The sequence below is a fragment of the Watersipora subatra genome, chromosome 9 (genome assembly GCF_963576615.1).
Source record: "Watersipora subatra chromosome 9, tzWatSuba1.1, whole genome shotgun sequence".
Classification (NCBI taxonomy): domain Eukaryota; kingdom Metazoa; phylum Bryozoa; class Gymnolaemata; order Cheilostomatida; family Watersiporidae; genus Watersipora; species Watersipora subatra.
The window spans coordinates 53,032,072-53,044,071 of record NC_088716.1 but is presented as its reverse complement, the minus strand read 5'-3'; the positions used below and the strand labels follow the sequence as shown (position 1 = coordinate 53,044,071).

The 12,000-nt window shown below is 34.9% G+C and overlaps 1 protein-coding gene across 1 annotated transcript; it reads left to right on the top strand.

Annotated features, from left to right (window-relative positions):
* LOC137405215 (uncharacterized) lies at positions 1–7,335 on the top strand. The gene is made up of 2 exons (XM_068091443.1): positions 1–222; positions 6,094–7,335. The coding sequence occupies exons 1-2, from the start codon at positions 1–3 to the stop codon at positions 7,333–7,335; spliced, it is 1,464 nt and encodes a 487-aa protein (XP_067947544.1).
* The last annotated feature ends 4,665 nt before the right edge of the window (positions 7,336–12,000 follow it).

Here is a 12,000-nt window from a genome sequence, read left to right as displayed (position 1 = left end):
ATGGTCAAGAGTTTCGGCGCGCTGCCCCGAATGTTGTTGGCAGCGTACACCAACCCCAACCCCCAGGTGCCTAACATTTGCAGCCGCCCCAACTTGCAACCACGGAATACAGGCCTGACATCTAGTTATGAGTTTAGAGCAGTGGTTCCCAACTGGTGGTCCATGGACCCCTATGGGTCCACACGAAGTTTTGAAGGGGTCCACAGGCTGGTGCCAGTATTGGTTTGTTAAGCTAGTTATTTACAGCTATTTCTGTCTTGTAGTGATTGGATCAATGATTTAAAACCCTAAAAGGATAGGTCACGGCTATTATATGGGCGGGGTTTAATGATCGAGCTCTGTTGGGATTGTGCTAGCCTGGGTTTTGGGGCTAATGCGATTCCCACGGGGTGGTCGCGTTGTCTTGTTAGGTTTTTTGAGTCAAGACTTTTATCACGTATGTGCGTCAACCGCTGGATAGTACCTGATTTCCGGTTAGTAGTACAAAAAACAAAACCTCTAACCAGCAAACACATAATTCCCTCTCTCCCTCTTCAATTTCAGCGATATACTAAGATCCATGGAAAATAAAACATTTCTATTTACAATGCATTGTTATAAACACCATATATTATGATGTTTATAAAGGGGTCCGTGGCTTTTAGATAAGGAGCTCAGGGGGTCCATGGCTCCAAGGTAGTTGGGAACCACTGGTTTAGAGGATGCCTAAGTTTAATTTTGTATAATTTTATTCTTTTGTTGCTTTCTGTTCTGTTCGTTTGTGTTATTACTCTTTTCCTTTATTTCCTTTATTCCTTTTGCTCTTAGCATGACTGTCAGCATTCTTTCAATGTTTTTTTGTCACAGTTGATTAGATTGTTTCTTCATCTTGTTTAATTCAGTAAAAGTATTCAATGTAAAACAGATATTAATATATACCTAATATAATTAATTAATATAAGGGTGCAACATGCAGATATGAAGTAGCTATTTGGGACAGCCAAAGAACACCTGCGCTAGTATTGTCTAATAAGGACTAACGATTAAATTTTCACAAAACTGCTTTCTTAAAGAAGTTGTCCTATCAAAAAAGCTGCAAGGTTGTTCAAAAAGATCTTTAGAATTCTTCATGCATGACTCAATAATTCAATCTTTTTGCTCAAATGTTTAACTTTTGCCAACTTTTTTCACTAGCGATTTTTAAAAGCATATTCCCTTTAGCCAAGAAGGATATGGATGCAAAAAAGGTTTCTAAACTAAAAATATAATAAATGTGATTTTATACACATGTACTGACTGACTGACTAGGATATGACTTTCATTTTGTTTACCAGGTATAACTTACCTTCTATAACCTAACTGTATAATTACTTTCTTTGCTTTTGTGTGTTTTTAATGAACTTATTAGCAGAGTTTTTTTATAGTAACAACTACAAGAAGAAAATTTTACCAATAGGGTGGGTTCCCACATGTCATTGCGACAAACCAAATTACCTACGGCATATAACAGAAAACAGTGACACAGGACATGGTAAATGTGGACTCATATAAAATCAGCGACACAAATCAGTGTTACTTTAAATAAGTGAGCTATAGACTGTATAAAGTCATACTTCACACTGAAGACTCTGTCTGTACAGTTATACACTATTTTATTGTATACAATATTAAATACAATCAAGAATGTATTCGCTGTACAGTGTAAATGTATATTATTATCAATTGTTGAAACTAGAACTATTTTTGGTACTTTACTATTTACTATTTTACAGTTACCATTGTCTCTGTTAACTGTAAGTCATAGTTTACAGATACTTACACTTGTTCACTCCTCTATAATAATAAATTCCTTTTGTGTTCTGCTCACTACCTCTGTTTCTGGTAACAATAATATTAGTAGTTCATGATAAGCTCTGAACAAAGTTTATATTTTCATGGTTTATGACCAGACTTCAAGTCATTCTTTTAATATTTCTTTTCAATGTTCTGTTTTCTTAAAGATAAAATATTTCCCAAATGAACGTACACATAGATGCTGTAAAATTCTATAAAAAAATTAATTATTCATTGTAAATGTATTTTTTGCCATCATTTGGCACCATTGCTAATGTAGCATAACAACAAAAAATGTAAAACACGGAAATCATCCAGTAAAACCTGATACAAATCTGAATTGCATAAGCTATTATGTTTTGCATAAGATCTCAAATAACATCAAGTTTTAGGTTACCATAATATTTTATCGTATAAGAGTCTTTGTTTTTTAAAAAGGTTATATAATTTACATCATTTTGCTTAAAAAATGCAAAAAGAATTCAGGTGTTAACTTACGATATTTGTCTCAAATATATTTTATTTAATAATGGCTTCTATCAGCAAATACTAGGAATAATTTACTGCATGATGGTCAATAAACCAGTCTGTTTTGCGACCCGACTTCTACTGTGAATAACGAATATCTAAAGATTATATGTTGTTACACAAAGATATACATTTTTACTAATAATAAATGGTCAAATCAGTTTTGAGTTTTGTGACCTAGAAGGTGAGCACGACCAAAGCCTACAAATGCACAAAATGTAGACAGTTAAACGTAACTATACTTGGGTGTAGTGTCTTTCTAGAGAATAGGGTGAGTTTTAACAACAGTATCGTTCAGAGGTTCGTTTATGACTTACTAAGCTTTACAAGGTTTTGTTATAAAATTATCATATGTTAAAAATAACTCACAGAGAAGTACACACTCTAGTTGTGGTAAGTCGACATTGTAGCACTTATAGGAGGCAAAAAAATTTTAGAATGTGCTTTCTGTACTTTTAATTATACATGATGACCTCATAGCTAAGAGGTTAAGAATGTCATCTATAACGTCTTGTTGGGTTGATTCAATGTAAATAACAATGTAATCAACAGGATCTGTAGACAGGGTGTCTCTAAAATATGATACTAGTCATAAAATAGCTAACTAAACACAAAGATTTTACATAGCAATGATCAAATTCACATAACAGTGTGCAGAAGTCTTGTTCAAGTTTGACGTAGTTCTGTAAAGAGTGTAATCAATCATTGTATGGTATTTGTTGTCTCCACCTCAAATCATTGACCGATTCAATAGCTTTAACTCAATACTCAGGATGTTATCTATAGTAAACCTATCTGGCTGAATGGAAGTTAAAGATTAAACTCAAGTAAAGAAATGGGTGTGCCTTGAGAAATACTTGTAAATAGAATCTATGTCTGTTTCTTATGGCTCATGTACTTTTCACAAACACTGACATCCTGTTTTATATAATACCAACAGTTGACTATGCTTCATCTTACTTTGGCTCAATAAAGCTCGCTCAAGACTTTATTTCAATTGTTACTTCCTTTTAGTAATATGTCTCAAAACTATAATATATTAATGTATTATAACACTGTGTTTTAAAATTAGTACTTAGTTTTATCTGTTGGAGTACCTGTTAATTTATTCCGTTTAGAAAAGCAGTTAAGAAAATATCACACGATAGTTTTGGGCATAAGGATCACCATAAAACTTGATGGCTGTCACAATTTACAAATGCTCCTAACAAACAAACATCAATTATTGTCAAGTAAGAAATCATTACTTATTAGCAGTGTTGGGTAATTGGCCAATTTGGCGGACCAATTAGAATACCAAATACTGGAAAATATCATAACCAAATAAAATACCAAATACTTGAAAATCTCAGAGCCAAATACCAAATAAAATATCAAATACTCACAATTTTGTAAATCAAATACCAAATTAAATAGTACCACTGGGAAATTTGAGAACCAACTACCAAGTGAAATACCAAATACTGGCAATTGTTCGAACCAAATATCAAATCAACCACTAATACGTGAAAATCCCAAGACAAAATACCAAATACTGGCAATACTTGAAACCAAATTCCAAATCAAATAGTAATACTTGGAAATTTCAAAACTAAATGAAACTCTGCAAAGACTTTCTTTCAAAACTGCAAGAACGAGTTTGAGCGGATGTGCAGCTGTGCTACAAACATATCGTCTCCCATATACGCATGCGCTCTGGTCTTAGGAAATGTCCGGCCGCACTAAACAGTCTTTTCACAGGGGCTGAGCTAGCAAGGACAAACAAGTAACTTTTGGCGAGTGTAGCTAGATGAGTATTGGAGCTGGATCGATCCCAGTACTCCATAGGGTCAACAGCTTCACTTTCAGGCGCTGACTCTAGGTATGTTTTGACCATGGTCAACGCAGGATCTTTCTTAGCCCGGGCTGCTTTACTCCTGCCGAGAAGCTTTGTGTAAGTACCCTCCAATCGTGGTTGTTTGTGTGGAGGGGGATTGTCAGCATCTTCATACCAAATATCAGCATATTCATACCAAATAATTAACCAAAATACCAAAAAAAATATTGGCCAATTATAAACCAAATTATGATACCAAAGCAAATGTCAGATACTGGACAATCTCAATTATACCGAACATTACCAAATAAATTAGCAAATATTTATAAATTCAGAACCAAATACCAAATAAAATTTTAAATACTGCGCTATCTCAGAACAAAAATATCAAATAAAATACCAAATACTAAAAATTCTCCAAATCAAATACTAAATCAAATAGTAAATACTAGGAAGTCACAGAACCAAATATCAAATAAAATAGTAATACTGGGACATCTCAGGACCAAATATCAAATAAAATACCAATTACTAAAAATTCTCGAAACTAAATACCAAATCAAATAGTAATACTGGGAAATTTAAAAATCAAATACAAAATCAAATAACAAATACTGAGAAATCTAAGAACCAAATACCAAATGAAACACCAAATACTGGAAATTCTCAAAACCAAATACCAAATCAAATAAATATAGTAATTGGTTTTTGAATTTGCAAATAGATCTATTTGAAATAAAATCAATTACCCAACCCTGCTTATTAGTAACTACACAATTATTTTTGTCTTGTTTAAATAAGTGATGAAATTGAATAGCTAACTTGTCATTTTAAGTCAATCACAAAATTATAAACTTGTTTCTGTAACACTTACACCAAATTGCCGCCTATACTGTACTAGCTAACACAAATCTTAATAGGCAAGTCTCTCTTCTATTGTTTCAGGGTAGTTTCAGTTCAGGTGACTACACTATTAAACTGGTTACTTGAGCTTTCTGAATGATATATGCTTGCATCTTAAGCGCGTCAAATATTCCCATCCGTGTTCATTCAGAAGTTTTCTTGATTTTAAAGTTTGACTCTTTTTCATTGGTTTGATTACTGCCAGCAGAATTTGGTTACAGTTACACAATAGATAAATAAATAACTAAATTTGTTAAACAATAACAAAACTCAAAACATCCATCAGGCAAGCTGTACTTTAACTCAGATTAATTAAATAAGAATACCTTTTTTTGTTGGTGCGCAAGCATGCATGCATGTGTGTGTGCGTGTGTGTGTCTGTGTGTACATGGCTGTGTGCACAGGTGTGCATATGTGTGCACGTATGCGTCTATGTGAGTGTGCGCATTTGTGTGTGTGTGGGTGGGTGTGTGTGTGCGTGTGCGTGTGTGTGCGTGTGTTTGCGTGTGTTTGCCTGTGTTTGCATGTGTTTGCGTGTGTGTGTGTTTGTGTGTGTTTGTGCGTGCGTGAGTGTGTGTGCACATGAGTGTGTTTGTGCATGTGTGTGCATGTGTACGTGTGTGCTTTCACATATGTGTGCACGCGTGTGTGCGATTGTGTGTGTGTTCGTGTGTGCGTGTGTACGTGTGTTTGTGTGTACATGTGTGTTTGTGTATGTGTGGGTGTGTTTGCGTGTGTTGGTGCATGTGCGTGCGTGTGTGCGTGTGTGCGTGCACCAACCACTAATATGAATTAGTTAATAGATAGTAACTAATAGTAATAAATAGTAATTAATAGTAATAAATATTAATTAATAGATAGTAAATTACTCACAAAGCAATATTTTAACTTTTAGTAATCCTCCACTAAGCTTGTTTACTAAGATTTTTGTTAGTGTGTGCTTTTTGTTTGTCTATGAAAGAATTTTGTTTATGTTGAATTTGAACCAAACTTATACTGAAATGAGGTAGGTTGAACGGTCTAGGTTAGTATAGACAAGACAAGACAAGACAAGACAAGACAAGACAAGACAAGACAAGACAAGACAAGACAAGACAAGACAAGACAAGACAAGACAAGACAAGACAAGACAAGACAAGACAAGACAAGACAAGACAAGACAAGACAAGGACAAGACAAGGCAAGGCAAGGCAAGGCAAGGCAAGGCAAGGCAAGGCAAGGCAAGGCAAGGACAAGACAAGACAAGACAAGACAAGACAAGGCAAGGCAAGACAAGACAAGACAAGACAAGACAAGACAAGGACAAGACAAGACAAGACAAGACAAGACAAGACAAGGCAAGGCAAGGCAAGACAAGGACAAGACAAGGCAAGACAAGACAAGACAAGGACAAGACAGGACAAGACAAGGACAAGACAAGACAAGACAAGACAAGGCAAGAAAAGACAAGACAAGGACAAGACAAGACAAGGACAAGACAAGACAAGACAAGACAAGGCAAGGCAAGGCAAGGCAAGGCAAGGCAAGGCAAGGCAAGGCAAGGCAAGACAAGACAAGACAAGGACAAGACAAGGACAAGACAAGACAAGACAAGACAAGACAAGACAAGGACAAGACAAGACAAGACAAGACAAGGACAAGACAAGACAAGACAAGACAAGACAAGACAAGACAAGACAAGACAAGGACAAGACAAGACAAGGCAAGGCAAGGCAAGGCAAGACAAGGACAAGACAAGACAAGACAAGACAAGACAAAACAAGACAAGACAAGACAAGACAAGACAAGGCAAGGCAAGACAAGACAAGGACAAGACAAGGCAAGACAAGACAAGACAAGGACAAGACAGGACAAGACAAGGACAAGACAAGACAAGACAAGGCAATAAAAGACAAGACAATACAATACAAGACAAGGACAAGACAAGACAAGACAAGGACAAGACAAGACAAGACAAGACAAGACAAGACAAGACAAGACAAGACAAGACAACACAAGACAAGACAAGACAAGACAAGGCAAGACAAGGCAAGGCAAGGCAAGGCAAGGCAAGACAAGACAAGACAAGACAAGACAAGGACAAGACAAGACAAGACAAGGACAAGACAAGACAAGACAAGACTAGACAAGGCAAGGCAAGGCAAGGCAAGGCAAGGCAAGGCAAGGCAAGGCAAGGCAAGGCAAGGCAAGGCAAGGCAAGGCAAGGCAAGGCAAGGCAAGGCAAGGCAAGACAAGACAAGACAAGGACAAGGCACAGCAGACTACATGTAGACTAGTTTAAAGTAGATGAGACCGAAGTAATAAATGGTTTTAATAAAAATATGGAAATAATTTGCTCTCTGTGACATTTGCTCATGAGATATGCTTATAGGTGATACTGGCAGCTACAATTTTTTCTTGTCCAAAACCTCCCTAAACTCTCGTTGTCACTCCAGCTACTGACAATACAATACTTGTGTCCAGGTCGAAGGCTGTAGACGGATTGTAAACTTAGATGAAAGTTTGAAATCGGTCTCTTCTCTTTCCATGAACAACATATATTTATGAGTTTAGGAAATAACTATGTATGATTTTATTCTTTTTATATTGATTCACTTGGAATTGTCTATTTGTTTGTTAGCTAACCACTGCATTGTGGGCTGAGCTGAATGAACAGCATCCTAATATTTTTATAGATATCGATATAACTGAAAATAAAGTGTAAAACTTGCACATAATATTGTCAGTGTTTTATTGGCCAAAGTTTGACGGCAACACATGATAAGTATATAAAAACAAAAGTGCATGTTTGATGTTTATTTAGGCACTATTTACACCTCACCAAATATTCAACCAACTTTGTTAGGTCAGGCCTTAGCATGGCTGTCAGCTTGCTTTTACTTGCCCTTTTTCACAGCTGATTAAATTGGTTCTTTATGTTGTTTAGTTCTGTAAAGGTATTTGATGTAAAACATGTAATTAATGTATATTCCTTAGTGTTTGATCAGACCAAATTAATCAGTATATAGTCCTCAGCACCAGAAAGTATTCTAAAAGTTTCATGTTTCTAACATATTTACTGAAATTCAACTAAACTATTTGGTTTTTCTATTGCTAGTTGAGTGTGCCTGCATGCTCTGGTGCTTCAAACATTTTTGATAATTTTTAAACTTAGCTTATGTCAGTCACAACTCTGAAAAGTTAAATTAGATTTTAGCGTTTTATTTTGTTTAGTTTAAAGTATTCAATACTAAACACTCTGTATGTATACACCTTATTCCTAAGTGCCACAAAAGGTTGTAAATGAACCCTAATTTTTACATGTATGTGTAAGACGTGTGAGCAGGTAACCTTCTTAAAATAGTAGTTTGCCTTTTAACTTTTACAAAATGATGATTTTACTTGCGGCAACTGATAATAAGGGAGTATTGAAATGTATTGAAAGCAGATGTATTCGTTTCTGTTTTATTTATTTTATCATCTAAATCTTACTGTATTTGGGTCTAACACTGACTCTAGTTGAGATATCACAATGGCTTTTCCCTTAAATGAGTTGTGGGACTGATGATTATTGAGTTTTGATAGAATTTAATTATCAGCTGTTTCACTCATATACATAATATATAGATTGAAAATTCATTCACATTATAAGAGTCTTTGCGTGAAACCTTCACCTTACAGCAGATATTATTGAGTTCCCAGAAAGTCTTCATTATGCAATAGAGTTACCAAGTTTCTCTCTTAGATGTATAGAAACAGTTTACTGGTCATTAGAAAGTGACTTTCATAGATGCGTATCAGAATATATTTACCATGAAAGAAAGAGTGCAACAGAAAAATAGAACCCAGTGACTGGTAACTATAGTCAGTCAGCATCAGCATGATGTCGGTGGGTGTGAATAATAAATGAGAAATATCTAGAAATAGTTATCAATTTTTGTTCTTTTAACCAAGGGAGTATAATGCAAGACGTCTTGCTTTGTTATTTGCTGTTCTATTCCTTTGCTGAAAAAAGCAGTTCTTGGATGATACAAAGCTTTAAAAGCAACAAAAACGTATTATATTGTTATTGTTACTTCTTTCACAATCTTCAGCTTGACCGAAGCTGTAGAGTTATGCGTGTACCCACCAGTGACTCTCACTTCCGAAGCAGTTATTGTAGCGAGGTTTAGAGTTTCCAGAAAGAGTGCACATCTTCCCAATACCTACAATATTGAGTAAAGTAATGGTAACTTGAATATTAACAACAAAACACAACTTCGGTAACTCTAATGACTTTCCAGACAACTGAGGCATGCAAATATATTAGAGATTATTAAGTGTTGCTTATTGGAGATATTTTGGCAGTCTGTATTCGCCATTAAATTTTTAAAACTACCACTGTGTAGGTCTGCACCTAGCAAGAGCGTGTGTACTTGACCCGCTGCCGTATAAATACAACTCTGATTTGTTGCTGTCCATTTAACTACGGATATGCAGAATAACGAATCAGGACCTACCATGTGGGTTCACAAGTTGTATGACTGCATTAGGAGATGAAGATGTAATTCTGTTGCAGGCATCAAAAGGGTCAACACTGATACACTCAAATACTCTTGAGTCATATGTTGAGGTCGGGTTAGATTGCCAATTCTAGAAATTATCATTATGTTATACAAGAGCATGCGACAGGGCAATGGGCTGAGGTTGGGTTATATTGCAACTTCTAGAAATTATTGATATGTTATACAAGTACATACTTCAGGATCATGTTTAGAATCATTCATTCAGTAATAGTTAAGAGTTCTTGTTAGCGCATAGGACATTTGCAATCTTATTTAAAAAAACTATTATTGCTATAGGTTCCTAGTCAATATTATACATGTCCTGCACTGTCTTCATGTTGAAGTTGACCAAGAATGACAAAAAATGAATATTATTCTTAACAGGAACCCTGAATAGCAATGACTTTTTAATACACTTTCTTTTCTCATAAACACAAAGTGTTCCTGAATCATTGACAAATGTGCACTACTGTCTTTACCAATTGCAGAGTAAGCTATCATGGGTTACTCTACAAAGCAGGCTATGCTCTGATTGGTTAATGTAAAGTACTGACTATGCCCTCATTGGTTCTGTTACTGCCCAACACAATTATTATTTTATTAGGTAATGCGCATTATAGACTAACATATGCTATGATCTTATACGTTACTGTATAATACAGGCTATGATCTTATTGGCACCTTAAAACAATTTCTGACAAATACTAAAACAATATTTTCTCTAATTTCATTAAATGATTTGCAAACAGTACAAAAAGTTTAGAGTGGACTTGAAATGCTTACAAATACTGGCACACGCCTGATATAATATCCAAGCACCTACCTGCATTGTCACAGCTGAGTTTAAAGAAGGCTTGAACACCTGTTTATTGGCTTTTTGACCTGTCATCATCACAAATACTCTGCTTCCTGATGTCCATGCAGTGAAGCGATACTTCCCTGCAATTGTATTGTCTCAACTTTATTGTATTGTTGTTTGTACAGTTGGCTGATCGATAGAGCTCTCTACTAACATTCAGTTCTAACTAGTTTAGTTTAAATTAACATTATTTTTGTTTCCATATATTGGTCATTTGTTGTTTACAGATGTTACCAAAAATATGTTTCAGAGTTCTAGTGCATTAACTTGTCAGACTAGCGCTATTGATAATGCAGAAAGAGGTTTTTTGACAAATTGAACAATCTCATTAACACAAAGTGTCATGTCTAGTTGTAATATTAACACAAAGTGTTATGGCTCGTTATAATATTAACACAAAGTGTCTTGGCTAGTTATAGTATTAACACAAAGTGTCATATCTAGTTATAATACTAACACAAAGTGTCATATCTAGTTATAATTTTAACACAAAGTGTCATGACTAGTTATATTACTTTTAGATAACGGTGAGGAAAGAATCATTCTGCTGTGTATAAACGTAGTAGCATAATTACAAATATTTATTGATGGAAAGTTTCAAGAGAGGGCAGATATTTCATGGTTAAACTTAGTCATAACAGCATTAAGTAGATCATTTGATTTTTAGCAATATTTCAAAAGATACACTGACTAATAAGAAGTAAGGCTTTAACTGGTTAAAAGCAGTTAGAAAACAACCAAAATGCCTCATTTTCCTACCGTTCACTCATTATACTTTTCAGTCAAACATTTGAACAGAGTGCATTTGAGAGAACTTATTCGTTACTAATGACAATGACATGAACCTGACTTCAAGATAAAGCTAATAACTAGTGAAGTAAAGTTGATGTATATACTCACATGCATTTCCAGTACCAGGGTTGGAGATCCTGAGAGCTGAATTCCGTTGCTTGAGATAGCTGCTGCTGAGTTTATGGTTAGCACCTATCCTTATTTTGGCTCCTGTGAAACTCGCTCCAAGAGACAATGCGCACGTGGTACCTGCAAAAACAGTAAATAGTCAAAAAGCATATCACATACAAGATATAAGTAGTCTAGAAACATATCAGATACAAAATACAACTTGCCTAGAAACATATTATACTTAAGATGTACATGTATTCTAAAAATAGACCAAACACTAATGTTAAACTGTATTGATAAGTTGAGCACAGTTTTCAGCTGCCAAATTTTTTTCTGCAAATAATTATTGTTTTGTAATTTAGGTACATATAACAACTAATTGCTCATTTTTATTATAAAACTGCTACAACAGGTAAGTCTTTCTCACTGCTACTTATGAAGTCAGTCTCAATTTGGTTATTACGCCAATCTTTCTAGCAAATAGTTTCTCAGAAAAGCTCTATCGGGCAGTCACCAGTTGGTTACATTCGGAAGTATAACCAATTGTGCTTTAACACTCAACTTTAGGTAAACCATTAAAAATATTTCTCGTTGAAAATACAAATAAATGAATAGATTTTATTGCTTTTATACAAAATGTTAAAATATTTGTTGTA

Excerpts from the sequence above, each read along its gene's own strand:
- LOC137405215 (XM_068091443.1), top strand. The coding sequence starts at position 1 with ATGGTCAAGAGTTTCGGCGCGCTGCCCCGAATGTTGTTGGCAGCGTAC. Across the intron at positions 223-6,093 it reads ACAGGCTGGTGCCAGTATTG|ACAAGACAAGACAAGACAAG; the intron begins GTTTGTTAAGCT and ends AGGTTAGTATAG.